Below are 17,154 nucleotides of genomic sequence, written 5' to 3'. Positions count from 1 at the left end.
TTGCACATCATTAATTTATTATCACTTCACCTTTTCTGTTTTGGTGAATGTCATTTGGATATGCTAATAAGAATCAAAAGGTATCAATTGGATGGAAGCTCTATTAGTCTAGATAGAGTTTACAAAGAATGGGTAAGTACCAAAGACAGGAGAGAGAAAAAATAATGGAGTAACTTAAATATGCATGTTATTCTGTGCAGTTTTATGCTCGATATTTTGTAAACCTACATAAATTGCTATTTGTGAAGATTTTAAGCATTTGGATGGTTTGTCAACTAGCTTTGTAATGGAATGAGCTTTGATTTAACCATTTCCAGCAACTTTAATAATACCAATCTGTGAATTGATGGGTGTTATTGTTATTAATTTATTTAGACATTGCTTCACATAAAAATAAGAATGATTCATTGATGTTTTATTGAATGGAACAACAAACTGAACAAAGTAGTTCAAAGTATAGAATAAAATCTTAACTAAATATATTACTTTGTAGAATGTAATCATACTTGTATTGTATTCAAACATGCCAATGCAGTTTTATTAGACATGAGAGATATGCTGTGCCAAAAATATCTTGAAACAATTTCAGGTTTAGATTTGCACGAGCACTCAGTGTGCACATGCTTATGTCACAGGGGAAAAAAAATTGCACTACATAATATTTTTGTGCCCACTGACTACTAAAAATTAGAGGGAACATTGGCCAAGAGGTGATCTGGTATTAGACAGAATGTGGGAAAGATGGAGAGGTGGGCAGAGGAAGAGACCACTGGAAAGCAGGGGAAGTTAGGAGAAAGATAAGATGAGGAGGTAAAGAAGAGATGGCAACAGTGGAATTAGATGGAGGTAGGGGATTTACCTGAACATGAGAAAAATAGATGTCCGAACCATTAGGTTTTACCCTGTTTGCCAAACAACTGCATTCTGTTTGTGGGACTAAGCTTGAATTTCCTGTACCTAAGCATTTCAAATTCCCCAACCTGTCATAAACATATTTATCTGTACTTGGCCTTGTCCATTGTCAGGGTGATGCCAAATGTAATCTTGAAGAACAGCACATGGTATTCTTCCTGGACAGCCTCTAACTGGTTGGACTGTTTCCAACTGCTGAACTTGCTGTTCTCTAACTCCCTTCCCTCCCCACCACTTCCCAGTGGTCTCCCCCTCTACTGGTCACTCCACCTCTCCCACTATCATGTCTTGGCATTTCCCCAGTTTCTTTTCCCCAATGTCATATCACCCTTTTTTTTTGCTTGAAAAAGGGTCTTAATCTGAACTGTTGACTGACCATATCTACCTATGAATGTTGCCTGATCTGCTGAGTTCTTCCATCAGTTCATTGCTTGCTCAAGAGTCCAGCATCCTCAGTTTTTGTTTCTTCAAATCATCCTATCCTTGCAGCATGGGTAACTGTGGATCTCTGCTAAATTGATCCCTATGTACACCACATAATATTTCTTACATTAAACTATTGTTAAAATACATTTCTCACAAGCAGTGACTTACTTTGTTTTTATCAGTAGTTTACCCATTGCTGAGATTTTAGTTCACTACATAATTAGCATTCTTCTTACACTCTCAATCCATCAGATTGATTTGCCTGTCACTGTTTTGTGAATGTGTTCTGTGCCTCCTACTTCAATGAAGAAGTGATTTTATGGGTTTGTACTTGCTTTCAGATAATCATGAAAGAAACAGGATAATGTTGGATTGTCTGAGTTTTGAGAATTGCAACAACCCGATAGTTCTTGAGAATCAGGTTGTCCTGATGGTTGCAATAACTGTTCACTGGAATTTTGTTGACAGTTAATTTAAAGATACAGCAGAGTGACTGTCCCTCCTGACCCATGAGCCTGCACTGCCCAATTGTACCCATGTCACCAATTTTCCTACTAACCCTGTACATCTTTGGAATGTGGGAGAAAACTGGAGCACCCAGATGAAACCACACAGGTGACAGGAATAACATACAAAATCCTTACAGACTGCTCTGGATTCAAACCTGGGTCACTGGCGCTGTAACAGCATCCTGCTGACCACTATTCTAACTGTGCCGCCCTAAAGATAGAGCTGTCTAATTGCAAAGGTCCTGATTTATTTTAAATCTAATGTTTTTCCTCTGCAGGACTGAGTTCACAGAAACCGCCAAATGCAGGTGGCCCTCCAGCTCTATTGTTTGCGACTGCAGTGCATGCATACCAATAGTAAGTTTTTTTGGGGAGGCCAGGGTTTAATGGTGGCTAGGTATGGGCCAACTGCAAAGGGGAAAGGGAGGAAATGACTGGTTAAAGTTGGTCAGTGGCATTGAAGCCTGGTGAATAAATCAAGCATTGGATTGAAGCTACTTTCAGTGTAGAATTGAGTGGTCCTTAAATCAAAGTATTCAACTGTTTCACTTTTAATAACATTGTTGACATTTGGCATTTGATCCGACTTAATCATAGTAATATATTCTTTGGCTTTTGAGGATTATTTTATTTAGTGTTTAGTGTAAACTATAAATCCTGACTATATTTTTAAAAAAAATTTCTAGCCCTTTGCATCTATATCTAATGGTTGCTTGCCTTTGGCAGAGGCTTGATAATCTCAATGAAGGTTCTGCCGAGACCTTTATTTTCTGTTCCTCAATACCCCAAAACGATTATGCCGATCCATGTGAATGTTGGCCTCTCCAGGATCATTTTCTGTCTTGCATTGTGCTGTTGATGGTGGTGTACAGGGTTCAAGTAGCGATTTCATTTGGGCAACTCCAAAGGAATGGAGTTTTCTGGCAGTAAATTCTTCAAATGTGTCCACAGGCCTTAACCTGATTTCTGGGAGGGGATCTGAATTGAAAGCATCAGTTCCCTGTCAGAATGTCCAGTGATGAAAATAATGTAGTTGACGTATATTCTGTAGATGAGGATATTTCTCTGTTTTTTGTGATGCTGAAGCATGGATATATATATATATATTTGGAGCTATTTCACAAAGCAGCTTTGAAAAGATATTTGTTTCTTTGAAACACCTTCATTACTTGTTGCTTGGTTTATTCAGGACTAGTTCAGGGATGGCCAAACTTGCTTAACATAAGAAACCACATATGATAAACTTCAGATGTTTCAAGATGTGAAAAAAATTAAATATTACATAAATGTTTTTACTCTTAAATGCACATTTACAAAAATTTTAGATAAATACTAAGAAATGCATGTATGTAATTTATTTGTGAATGTGGTTTTTGTACTGCTAATGTGTATTAGTTTTAATAATCAAAAAGTAATAATTACCGTATATACTTGTTTAATAGTTGAATTTTAGGAACTTCTTTCTGGCTGTTGATGGAGTTGCTCCAACTTACCTTACTGTTTCCAAACTTTTTTTAAGTCCTTATTCTTAAGCTTCATATTGTGTCTGAATTTATTTGGATTAACAACTGTAACTGCCTTTAACATGACCGCTAAAAGGAATGCTAAAGGTAATAGAAGATGACGTTTCTGCATGTTTGGAATCTATCACGGAACGGCTTTGAAAATAATGATGGAAAATTGGATTCTTTTCAGAAAACCTTAGAAGAACATGATAAACATATTCAAGATAAATGAATCAATCAAGTCAAGCCACTTTATTTAACATTCATACAGTGTTTGGATGGTAAGGACGAGATAGCGTTTCTCAAGGACCACAGAGCATATTTACATAAATATAAGTTGGAATAGAAGTTAAACACATTGAAATATTAAAATATTAAGACATATACAGTAAAAGTCTACGGTACACATTCCACATATATTCTGGGAATTCAGGAACCTGATGGCTTGGGGGAAAATACTGCCCAATCTGGACATAACGACCTCAGTGCCAAGATACCTCCAACCAGATGGCAGAAGGGAGAACAGTTTACATGAGGGGTGTGTGGAGTCCTTCACAATGTTTATTGCCTTTCACCTGCATCGAGTGTTGTAGATATCCTTATGGTAGAAAGAGAGCCCCCAAATGATCTTTTCTGCTGACTTTATTATCCTCTGCAGGGTCTTGTGGTCTGTGGAGGTACAGCTTTCAAACTAGGTGGTGATGCATTTGCACAGGATGCTATCAAATACATCCTCTGAAAAATGTAGTGAGGATGGAGGGTGGGAGATGAACTTTCCTCAGCCTTCGCAAGATGTTGAGGCAATGTTGGGCTTTCTTGGCTATGGAGCTGGTGTTAAGGGACCAGGTGAGATTCTCTGCCAAGTGCACTCCAATAAAGTTGATACTCTTGATAACCTCAACTGTGAAGCCGTCAATGGAGCGTGGTTCACCCCAGGCCCTCCTGAAGTCAACAACCATCTCTTTTGTTTTTTTAGCATTTAGGTACAGGTTGTTGGCTCTGCACCAGTCTGTTAGCGACTGCACCTTATCTCTGTTCTCCGACTCATCATTCTTACTGATAAAGGCCACCATGGTTGTGTTGCCTTTGAACTTGATGTGGTTTGAGCTGTGTTTAGCTGCACAGTCATGGGTCAGCAGAGTGAACAGCAGTGGGCTAAGAACACAGCTTTGGGTGGGCCCCCATGCTGAGTGTGATGGTCTTGAAGGTGCTGTTACCGATCCGGACTGCCTGAGGTCTCCCTGACAGGAAGTCAAAAGTCCAATTGCAGAGGGAGGTGTTTAGACGCAGCAGGCTCAACTAGCTTATCAGGTACTGTATTATGATTGTGTTGAATGTTGCGCTGAAGTCGATAAACAGCATTCAAACATACGAGTGCTTGTTTTCTAGATGGGTGAGGGCTAGATGAAGGGCAATGGTATCATAGGTAGAGTGTTAGGGTCTGTATGGGAACTACCGGTGGGGTGGGGGGGGCGGGGGAGTCCATTGACGGGCAGCAGGAGTTTGATGTGCATTTCATGATGATAGACATGAATGTGACAAGATGGTAGTCATTGAGGCAGGACACAGATGTCTTCTTTGGCCCGGTGACAATGGTGGAGGCTTTGAAACATGTTGGGGCCACAGTGCTTCTCATAGAGATGTTAAAGATGTTGGTGAGAACATCTACCAGTTGAGCCCCACAGCCCCTGAGCACTCTTGCTGGAAATGTTTTCTGGTCCAGCAGCTTTCCGTGGGTTGACCTTGCTTAAGCTCTCTCTTCATGTCGGCCACTGCAAGACGCAGCACCTGGTCATTTGGAGGAGAGGTGGTCTTCTTCGCTGTAACATAATTTTTTGCCTCAAAGTGCGCGTAAAAGTTGTTCATTGCGTCTGGGAGAGAGGCATCACCAGCACAGGCAGATGGTATAGTCTTGTGGTTGGTGATGTCTTGGATGCCCTTTTATATGCGTTGTGTGACCTTGTTTCCAGGAAGTGACTGTGAATGCACTGGTCTTGCGCAAGCTTTACTTCCCTGATGGCCTTAGACTGCTTGGCTCTTTAAATAGCTAGGGGTACCTTGTCGTCCGCTCTGAAGGCAGCGTCTATGTTCCTGAGCAGTATGCGCAACACCGTTGTCATCCATGGCTTCTGTTTGGAGCGAGTTATGATGGTCTTGGGCACAGTGACATTGTCAGAATGCTTACTGATATAGCTGGTCACTGATGCCTTATACTCTTCTAGATTGATGCATTCGCCACTGGTTGCTGCTTCCTTGAACATGTTCCAGTCAGTGCACTCAAAGCAGTCTTGGAGTGCATGAATGGCCCCTGCTGGCCAAGTTTTAACCTACTTCTGAATTGGTATGGAACTTTTGACAAACAGTTTTTATTGCTGGGATTAGCATTACAGAGATGTGGTCTGATTATCTGAGGTGGGGGCGGGGCTCCGTCCAATACATGTCAGAAATGTTCGTATATGTAAGGTCCAACGTGTTCACCCCTCTCGTCGCAAAGTCCTATACTGATGGAATTTAGGTAGCCCTGACTCAAGGTTCTCCTGGTTGAAATCTCCAGCAATAATGATCAGTCCGTCAGGGTGTGCAGTCTGCAGTTTGTTTATGGCCTCATGGAGTTCCCAGATTGCCTCCTTAGTGTTAGCGCTGATGGAGGTGGGGGGGGGGGGGATGTACACTGCAACTATGAGGACCATGGTGAATCCCCGCAGTAGATAAAATGGCCTACATCTGACAGTCGAAATTCCACCAACATTGAGCAATGTCTGCAGACTCTTGCAGAGTCCTTGCACCATTCTGTATTGTTGTAAACACTCAGGCCATCGCCATAGGCTTTACCACACAGAGCAGCTGTACTTTCTGCTGCTAATCAAAACAGTTGGATCAGCCTATTACGTATGAGGAAATTGCCAAGGCTGTACATTCGTTACATTCTGGGAAATCACCAGGTCCTGGTGGATTTTCTAGAGAATTTTATAAGGCATTTTTCTTATTACTTACACCTCACCTATGCTCTTTTTTCTGATTGTTTTACGTTGGGCAAACTGCCACAGCCTTTTTATTCTTTTTCTTAAAAAGAATAAAAACCCAATTGACTGCTCTTCATACAGGCCAATTTCTTTATTCAATGTTGATATTAAAATTTTATCCAAAGTTTTGACTTGTAGACTTGAAAATATTTTGCCACTTATATCTGATGATCAGACTAGATTTATTAAACATCTGTATTCCCATGTCAATATACACCATTTATTAAATATTTTACACTCCTTCTAAGGTAATCTTGGAATTTGTGAAATCTCTGGATGCAGAGAAGACTTTTGACTGGGTAGACTGGAATTATTTATTTAAGACTTCAGAAAAATTTAATTTTGGTGTTCACTTTATTCAGTAGATTAAATTACTATTATCTAACCCCCTCTGCTTGTGTTCTTACTTATTTTCACAATTCAAAACCATTTAAACTTCAGCGTGGATCCAGACAAGAATGCCCTTCAAGTTCATTGCTTTTTGACCTGGCTCCAGAACCCTAGCTATTGCTTTTCGAGAATCTAATGGTATTCCAGGCATTTTAAGGAAGGACATTGCCCACAATGTTTTCCTTTTTGCTAATGATTTATTGCTTTTTATTTCTAATCTTGAGACCTAATTACCTTCTCTGCTTTCTTTACTTTCTAATTTTAGTCAATTTTCAGGTTGTAAGTTGAATTTACATGAAAGTAAACTCTTTCCTTTGAATAATACTAATCTTCTTTTTAAAATTGTAAGAAATCAATGTACATATTTGGGTGTAACAATTACTAAGAATTATAAACACCTATTTAAAGAATTTTTTATGAATTTAATAAAATACATGAGGGGATGTTATCAAGAAACTCATTTAACTGAAAAAGAACATAAGAAACTAAAAAGATAATGGGTTGGAGAAGTGGTAGCATCTTCATTTAACTCTAAAGCAAGAGGAGTTGCAATTTTAATTAATAAAAGGTTACCCTAACCAATACAATCAATGTCAGATATCAAATGGTACAATATAATTTTTTTGCACCAGCTATACTATACTCCATAAAAATTATACAGACTTAGCTCAAATTGTTCTGATAAATGTTTCAGATGTAATAAAGAAATGGGAACTTTAGTGCATGCAATTTGGTTGTGTGGAAAAGTTGAAAATTTTTGATAAGATTTGAGTAAATTAATAGAATGAATTATGAAGATACAAATACCAAAAGATTCTATAATATTTCTGCTACGTGATTTATATGAAATAGACACCAAATTGAAGTTAGATAATTATTAACGAAAGTTTTTTTGAGTATAGCAATAGGGGTGGAAAAGAACTGTATGGCAGTAACATGGAAGTCAGACAGTATTGTAGAGATGGATAGATGATGTGGAAATACAAAATTTTACACTGTTAGAAAAAAATACTTATAATTTAAGGAATTAACCAGAAAAAATTTATAAGATCTGGAAACCATATATGGATTTCGTTGATAACAGTCCATCCGTGTTGTCTGTTACACCCACTCCTCCCAATTAATATGTTTAGATAGAATTAGTATGTTACAAAATATAAATAGTGAATGATATATAATATATTCAGGTGCCCTTTCTTTTGTCTTTTTCTTTCTGTTTGTGGAGGTGGGGGTGGTTGGGATGGGGAATAAAACAAAATTATGTATCATTTTGCATCACTTTTATTATAATGTATTATTCAAGATGAAGAAATGTATGTTTGTATTTGATGCAATAGAAAATAAAAATTTCAGAAAAGTTACCCTTCAAAATACAATCTGTAATTGTAGATGTAGTAAGAAGATTTGTTTTAGTTAATTGTCAAATATATCCAGAAATGTGAACACATATGAATATGTATGCACCAAATGTAGATGATGAACAATTTATTCATGATTCCTTTATGCATTTGGCGGAAGCAAATGAAAATATTTTAATTGGTGATGATTTTAATTGTTGTTTTGACCCAATATTAGATAAAACATTGAAATCAATTGTTAGAATCAAAACTGCTAAAAAGATTTTTAATTTGATGAAAGAGTTAAATTTAATAGATATTTGGTGAAGATTGAAGCCAAAAGAAAAAGATTATTCGTTTTATTCTTTTAGACATTCTAATTCGAGAATAGATATGTTTTTGTTATCAGCTCAATTAGAAGGAAGAGTAACCTATGTGCAAAATAAAGCTAGAATAATTTCTGATCATTTACCTCTTTTGATATCTTGTATAATTCCAGAAAAAGAAAGAACAGTATATAGATGGAGATTTAATTCATCATTATTTTAAAAAGTAGATTTTTGTAACTATATAAGAGAAATTCAAGAATTTTTACAAATTAAATTTAAATCAACTAATAATAAATTCACATTATGGGAAGCTTTAAAAACTTATTTAAGAGGTCAAATAATGTTATTCAGCAAAAATTAAAAAGGAATATGTTGTGGAATTAGATAATTTGGAAAGAGGGACTGAGACTTTGGAAAAAGATTTACAAAAATGTATGTTAGGAAGTTATATTATAATTCAATACAAACATATAAGATGTAAAAATTAATTATGGGGGAAAGATCTCATAAAGTTTTAGTGTGGCAACTAGACAGAACAAACTTCAAGAACTATAAATGCTATAAAAATGAATTAAAAAAAGATAACATATAAACCCCAAGAAATAAATGATTCTTTTAAGGATTTTTATTTAAATTTATATACATCTCAAGTTGATAAAGTTGAATCTAAAATTAACAATTTTTTTTGTCTAAAATTAAATTGACTAGATTAAATAGTCAGAAAAGAAAGATTTAGATGCATCATTTACCATGAGAGAAGTTAATAATGCCATTAATTCATTAACAAGTGGACAATCACCTGGGGAGGATGATTTTCCACCAGAATTTTATACGAAGTTTAAAGATTTATTGATACTTCCTTTATATGGAGGTATTAAAACAAATAACATAACATAACATAACAATTACAGCACGGAAACAGGCCATTAGGCCCTTCTAGTCCGCACCGAACCAAACACCCCTTTCTAATCCCACCTCCCTGCACAATGCCCATAACCCTCCATCTTCCCCTCATCCATATACCTGTCCAACCTTTTCTTAAATAATACAATTGACTCCGCCGCCACTATTTCTCCCGGAAGATCATTCCACACAGCTACCACTCTCTGAGTAAAGAAGTTCCCCCTCATGTTACCTCTAAACCTCTGCCCCTTAATTCTTAACTCATGTCCTCTTGTTTTAATCTTTCCTCCTCTTAGCGGAAATAGTCTATCCACATCCACTCTGCCTATCCCTTTCATAATCTTAAATACTTCTATCAAATCCCCTCTCAACCTTCTACGCTCCAAAGAATAAAGACCCAATCTGTCCAATCTCTCCCCATACTCCAGATTCTTAAACCCAGGCAACATTCTGGTAAACCTTCTCTGCACTCTCTCCACTCTGTTTATATCCTTCCTATAATTAGGCGACAAGAACTGCACACAGAACTCCAAATTAGGCCGCACCAACGTCTTATACAATCTCAACATCACCTCCCAACTCCTATATTCCATGCAATGATTGATAAAGGCCAGCATACTAAAAGCCTTCTTCACCACCCTATTCACGTGAGTTTCTACCTTCAGGGAACGATGTACCGTCACTCCTAAATCTTTCTGCTCTTCTGTATTCCTCAATGCTCTCCCATTTACCACATATGTCCTATTCTGATTCTTCTTACCAAAATGAAGCACCTCACACTTATCAGCATTAAATTCCATCTGCCATTTTTCAGCCCACTTTTCTAAGCAGCCCAAATCCCTCTGCAATCCTAGAAAACCTTCTTCATTATCCACTATTCCACCTATCTTAGTATCGTCTGCATATTTACTAATCCAATTCACCACCCCATCATCTAGATCATTAATGTATATAACGAACAACAATGGGCCCAATACAGATCCTTGAGGCACACCACTGGTCACCGGCCTCCAACCTGACAGACAATTATCCACTACCACTCTCTGGCCTCTCCCTTTCAGCCAATGTTCAATCCATTTGACTATCTCAAAATTTATACCTAAAGACTGCACCTTCCTAACTAACCTTCCATGTGGTACCTTATCGAAGGCCTTACTGAAGTCCATATAGACAACATCCACTGTGCTACCCTCATCCACATTCCTAGTCACCTCTTCAAAAAATTCAATCAGATTGGTCAAACATGACCTTCCTCCCACAAATCCATGTTGAGTGCTCCTGATCAGACCCTGTCTATCCAGATGTTTATAAGTACTATCTCTAAGAATTTTCTCCATTAATTTACCTACCACAGACGTCAAACTTACAGGCCGATAGTTGCCAGGCTTCCTCCTTGAACCCTTTTTAAATAACGGAACCACATGCGCAATGCGCCAATCCTCCGGCACTATCCCCATATCTAATGACATTCGAAAAATTACCGCCAGAGCCTCTGCTATTTCCTCCTTCACTTCTCTCAATGTCCTGGGGAAGATCCCGTCTGGTCCCGGAGACTTATCCACCTTTATATTCTTCAAAAGCCTTAAAACTACACCTTTTGTAATCTCTATATTCCCCATATTTACCCAATTTGCTTTTTTTATCCCACATCTCCCAATATCCTTCTCCTTAGTGAATACCGAAGAAAAGAAACTGTTCAATATCTCCCCCATTTCTCTAGGTTCCACACACAGTTTTCCACTCTGATTTTCTAAGGGACCAATTTTGTCTCTAGCTTTCCTCTTACCATTAACATATTTGTAGAACTCTTTTGGATTAGTTTTCACCCTGCTTGCCATAGTTTTCTCGTACCTTCTTTTAGCTTTCCTAATTCCTCTCTTAAGATTCCTCTTACATTCAATGTATCTTTCAAACATCTCCTTAACTCCATGCTTCTTATATCTAATGTACGCCTCCCTTTTTCTTCGAACCAAGTTTCCAATATTCCTTGAAAACCACGGCTCTCTCAAACCTTTTGCCCCTCCTTTTAACCTAACAGGAACATAAAGCTTTTGCACTCTCAAAAAAATAAGAGAATCCCATTCTCTACTGGAACCCTTTTCAAATGCAATAATAACTGTAATACCTAAAAAAAGATAGAGATTTATTTCTAATCTTGAGACCTAATTGGCTTCTCTGCTTTCTTTACTTTCTAATTTTAGTAAATTTTCAGATTTTAAATTGAATTTACATAAAAGTGAACTCTTTCCTTTGAATAATACTAATCTTCCTTTTAAAATTGTAGGAAATCAATTTACTTATTTCGGTGTAACAATTACTAAGAATTATAAACACCTATTTAAAGAAAATGTTCTCAATTTAATAAAATAAATCAAACTGGTCGTCCCGTTCTTTATTGTTGATTGGTCGAATCAACTCTGTTAAAATGAATATCTTACCTAAATTTATATACCTTTTTCAGGCCTTGTCTTTTTTTTTCCCCCAAGTCTTTTTTGATTCTCATGACTTACTTTTATCTTGCATATGGAAGAACAAATACCCATGCCTAAATAAAGTCCAGCTTCAAAAATTTTAAAAGAATGGAGGTTTATCCCTGCCAAACTTTAGATTCTATGATTGGGCAGTGAACATACAAAGTCTATGTTTTGGTCATATTTTATTAACCGAGAAGGTTGTCAAATATGGGTCTCTTTGGAATATAATTCTATTAGAAAATTTTCTATTATTTCTCTTCTCTGATCCTTATTTCCCTCATCTTTAAATAAATTAACTGACAATCCAGTAGTTAAACATCCTTTGAGGCTCTGGATTCAGCTTAGAAAACATTTTAGTCTACTGAGAGTTTCTCTTTCTAGTTCTATTTTTTAAAATTATTTCTTTAAATTTTCCATGATTGATGTAGCTTTTAAAAAATGGTATAGATTAAGAATTAAATGTTTTAAAGATTTATTTATTGAAAGAAGTCTTGCTTCTTTTTGAACAAATGTCAGTTAAATGTATATTACTCATTTTTTTCTTGATTTATATATACTTCCTAAGAGCTTTTATAAGAATTTAATAGATGTAATTTTTAATTTGCAATCTTTTTACAATGGTTCAATATCTAACATTCATGACATTGTTGGGAATAAGCGGGGCTCCTTTAGATAAAATTAAAAAAGCCTTGGAAAGGACCTAAAGTTATTAGTCTCTGAAGAAACTTGGAATGTAATATTTAAATTGGTTAATGCCCCATCTTTATGTGTTTGCCATATCCTCCTACAATTTCAGATAGTCCATAGGGCCCACATGTCCAAAGTCACACTATCTTTCTTTTATGTGGATGTATCTCCTCTGTTACGAGCCCAAAGGACCCCAAAGCCCAGCAGTAATAGACATTCACCAAGACAAGTGGCTTTCAAAACAAAAGTTATTTTTAATCAACTTCAAACATGAAAATAGGATCAAACTTTAACTTAACTCTATTCTTATACCATATACTAACCCAAATTACCCCTTTCTAATTCTAAGCGCACGTGTATGTAATGTGTGTGTAAATTCAAAAAAAGTTTTTTGGTTCACAGTTCAATCTCACTTCTCCTTCTTTCAAGTTCTCTGGTTGTAGGCAATCACCATACTGTGCATAGAATTTAAGATGTATAAAGTTCACCAGGCTTGGTGCTTGAAAGGTAAATGTTTACCACTCAGGAAGGTTCTTGTAGGGTTTGCAGAGAGAGATATTTGTTGTTCCAGGATTTCCACAACTGAGGTACCACCACTAGCTGATGAAACTTGCCTCATCAGGGTCTTCTAGATGGTAACCTCTTTCTTCAAGGAAGTTCCATTCCTTCCTCTATTTCAAGAGAAACATCAGACAGATAGCACTTCCAGCCACCTACTGCTCTGGAACTTGCTTTCATCAATTTCAAACAGTTTTCCCTGGATTGCACTTTTCAGTTACTTGTCAGTGTACCACACACTGACTGAATGACTGATTGAGCTGTTAACTCAACTCTCTCTCTCTTCCAACTGAAACTCCAAAGAGAGCATGTGACTCATGTCTTGCAAAATCCCCACCATCTCTAGCAATCAACACGAGTTCTTTCTTCTGCTCCCATTTGTTGTTAGATCAACAAAATCCAGGAGTGACCTATCAATGAACACTTCGCAGACAGCCTGACTCCAGCAAGACAATGGTCAAGCATTTTATGAAGTCAGTTCAATTAACACCTACTTGTGAAAGGTGCTTACATTCTCCAGAGATCTTGCAATGTGAATTCTTCAGTCTTTCAAATAAGATCTGTTTTAAAATGTGTGTATGTATGTGACCTACTCTAAATCTTATAAATTCTCCCAAAATATTAATATTGTTACACCTCATTGTGATAGATGTAACAATAGAGATGCTTCACTAATTTATATGTTTTGGACATGTCTGAGTCTTGGGAAATACTGGAAGGAAGTAATTGAAATTTTTTTCTGTACTTTTTAAAGTAAATTTTAAGCCTAATCCTTTGACTGCCTTGTTTGGTATTTTTGGAGAGAGTGGCCTAACCCTAATGGCATCTGATTTGCATGTATTAGTTTTTATTTCTCATGGCTACACGAGCAGTGTTGCTTAGATGGCAGGATGTTGCTCCACCTACTCATACTCAATGGTTACGTGATGTTATGTCATGTTCAAATTTAAGAAGATTTGATGCTCAATATCCGATTTCAATTTTCAAACACTTTTTGAATTACTTTCAAAACCTTTAATTTGTATTAATGCAGAGATGTTGCCTAATAAGGTAAATTATTACTGCAACATGGATTTTTTTTATTTCTTTGCCAAACAGCTTCAGTTTTGGTACTGGCATTAGATTTTTAAAAATAATAAAATATTACTATAATTATAAGAATGCGTGGTACTGTGGATGAAATGGTATGATCTGAGTGTAATGTATTCTGTACTCTTATTTTTTGTCTTTTAATATGTATTCTATTGTATTTTTTTAATGTAGAATTTCAATAAAAATATTGAAAAGAATAGTTCTATTTTGTGGACCAATTTTTAGGGTACATTTTAGGGGGCTGACTATTACTTGCATATGGCGTTTGACCAAGTTAAGTACCTGTGTCTTTCGGGACATTGGAGGCTGGAATGGGTGGCTAGGTGGCTGGGACATTCAGGGGGTCAGGAGCTCAGATAGGTGGGTGGCTGGGCTGTAGGCGAGAGTCTGTGGTCAGGGTGTCAGCAACTCGGATAAGAGGGTGGCCAGGACATCGGGTGGATGGATAGGCAGGCAGTAGGGGTTGAGGTGAGAATCTGTGGTCAGGGTGTCGAGAGCTCCGGTGGGAGGGCAGCCTGGGCCGAGATGAGATTCTGTAGTCCGGTATCGGGAGATCTGGAGGGTGGACGGCCTGGGCCTATGTGAGAATCCACAAGACAGGGTGTTGGGAACTCCGGAGGATGGGCCTAGGCGAGGACTGGGGTGTTGGGAACTCAGATGGGTGGAAGACCGGGGCCAAATATAGGCGGGGTCAACTATTACGCGATACATATGGTATATATAGCAAATATTTTCAATTGCAAGTCATGCCTACCAACATTACCACTGCAAAAAGTGGTTCATATGATTCCTGTTTCAGCCAACGTATTTCTACAAGCCGCACATTATATGTCAAAGAGCCACATGTGCCTTACAAGCCACGGTTTGGCCACCCCTGAACTAGTTTATACATGATGTGGTTGAGCAGATAGAAGAAGGGTGTGTTGGTTGGTGTTCCAGATCTGTTACTTTTTGTATCTCTTGCATTGCAGCCTGAGTGGTCAGTATGTGAAGCAAGGCAAGTTGGGGGCAGCAGTTCTTGGAAACCACACTTCAGGAGAGGTGGGTTTTGCTGATCAGGGAAGCAGAACTACGTGATATTTCTTCAGTGACTATATAAGATGAATTTGGTCTGTGTATGTTGTATGGAAGTTGATTTTTCTTATTCTTTGACCCTACAAGTACAAGGTTCTATTGTACGCTAGTCAACAGAAGCGGATTGCTGTAGCTTGCATCACCTCAACATTCACTTTTACTGTGAGTAAAAATTTATTTGAAGGATACAGGGTTATTGGTCAAGATATGCATTTGCTCATGAGTGATATGTTGATGGGCAGAAATGTAACCATTGAAAGTAAATTGTTTGTCTTCATTCAATTTTATGAATGAAGGAATGCTTTTGCTGCTAATTATAATGCCACTGAGTGCTAGTAGGGAATAACTGGAGGTAATTTAGGAGTTTTTTAAATTGTATCATTTAATGGGCAATATTTAAAATGATTTTTTGTTTTACATATTTTCCTTGCATATTGGTGAAATTCTGGATAAGCCTCAACATTTATGATTGGAGAATTGTCGTGTTCAATTGGTATTTCATCTATGTTGGGACTTCTTAAGGAACCTTACTGTTTTTGGTACAGGCATTTTTTAGGGTTTTTCATGTATTGCTGTTAGAAGTATGTGCTTGGATCATATACTGTTGGTGTCTTGACTTGCAGAGTGGTAAAGATGTAGCATATTCCCATTAGAAGGCTTCCTTTGTTAGGAACTGTGGATTTGTGTTTAGAATATCTTGTTCTTTGATTAAATAGCCAAATGAAATGTTCGCCTTTATTAAAAAAGGAATGGCAGACAGAGTCTGCGGACACTGTGATTGTAGTGCAATACACAAAAGTACTGAAGAAACTGAGCAGGTCCTGCAGCATGTATAGGAAGTAAAGGGTAACCATCATATTTCATCAAGGTATAATCAAAAAGCAACCAGGCTCATGAATATAAAAAGTGGGGGGAAGACCGGAGGGAAGAGGTGCAAGGTCATAGGTGGATATAGGTGGGAGGGCAGGAGAGAAAAATTCTGAGAAGTGATGGGGAGGGGGTAGCTCTCTGAATTGAGGGAAGTGAAGGGAATGGGTAGCTGGAGGAAAGGAGATAGAGAGGGTAGCGATAGAGAGACATATGGAAGAGATTTTTGGTGTGGAATTAAAACGATTGGTCACTGGGGAGTCCCTATTATCGCAAAGGTGCTCAACAAAATGATAACCCAGTCTGTGTCCAATCTCCCCAATGTAGAGGAGACCACACACGAGCACTGGATGCAGTAGATGCAGTGGAGGATGATATGTTGGATGGGGAGGCTGGTGGGGTGGTAGGTGAGTTCAAGGTGATTCCTGTCCTTATTTTGCATCTTGGGGCAGTGGAGGCCAGGACAGATATGCGGGAAATAGAGGAGATGCGGGAATGGTTAATGGCAGTTGAGGAGAAGCCACATTTTTTTGAAAAAGGAGGATATCTCTCAGATAAATGTCTTGCTACAGCTGTACAGGGCTTTGAAACCACAGATGGACTACAGCATAAAGATTTAGTCTTTTTCTGAGGAAAATATTTCTTGAAGGCAATGTAGAGAAGCTTCACTAAATAGTTTTCAGGGATGCAAGGATTGTTTTATGAGGAAAAGGTGAATAGATTAGATCTATATAGAGTTTAAAAGAATGGACAGTGAGCCTAGATTCTGAGGAAGTTTTACAGAGATTATAAAGCTAGTGGGCATTGTTCTAGGAAAATGAAAACTGGGATGAAGTGGAATTTTTTATGAGAGGCTTGTGAATCTTTGGAATTTTCTGCCTCAGGACAGTGAATTGTGAGTTATTTAGGGTGGGAATGAAATGTAGAGGCTGATTTACTGGACTATATGTTCTATTTCTATTGGTTGAACAAAATTGTGATATCAAATATGATTTGGGACTGCATGGTTTATTTATATTTTTCCCTTTTTCAAAACCCTGATCCACTTTTTTCTGTTTCTTTTTTAAA

At 37.5% G+C, this 17,154-nt stretch overlaps 1 protein-coding gene across 9 annotated transcripts in view; it reads left to right on the top strand.

Moving 5' to 3' along the window:
- fkbp15a (FKBP prolyl isomerase family member 15a) overlaps positions 1-17,154 on the top strand; it is a 183,847-nt gene that overhangs the window by 39,117 nt on the left and 127,576 nt on the right. For 5 of the 9 annotated variants that reach the window (XM_069933701.1, XM_069933691.1, XM_069933673.1 and 2 more), the window contains exons 3-5: positions 2,126-2,204; positions 15,117-15,186; positions 15,307-15,381. The exons of 3 other annotated variants lie outside the window; for them this stretch is intronic. In XM_069933701.1, the coding sequence (XP_069789802.1) occupies positions 2,126-2,204; positions 15,117-15,186; positions 15,307-15,381 (224 nt within the window). Of the gene's footprint in view, positions 1-2,125; positions 2,205-3,542; positions 3,634-15,116; positions 15,187-15,306; positions 15,382-17,154 lie in introns of those variants that run through there. One more of the 9 variants, XM_069933707.1, reaches the window with a different exon arrangement.

Source organism: Narcine bancroftii, chromosome 1 (genome assembly GCF_036971445.1).
Source record: "Narcine bancroftii isolate sNarBan1 chromosome 1, sNarBan1.hap1, whole genome shotgun sequence".
NCBI classification, from domain to species: domain Eukaryota; kingdom Metazoa; phylum Chordata; class Chondrichthyes; order Torpediniformes; family Narcinidae; genus Narcine; species Narcine bancroftii.
This window is presented reverse-complemented; position numbering and strand designations above follow the sequence as displayed.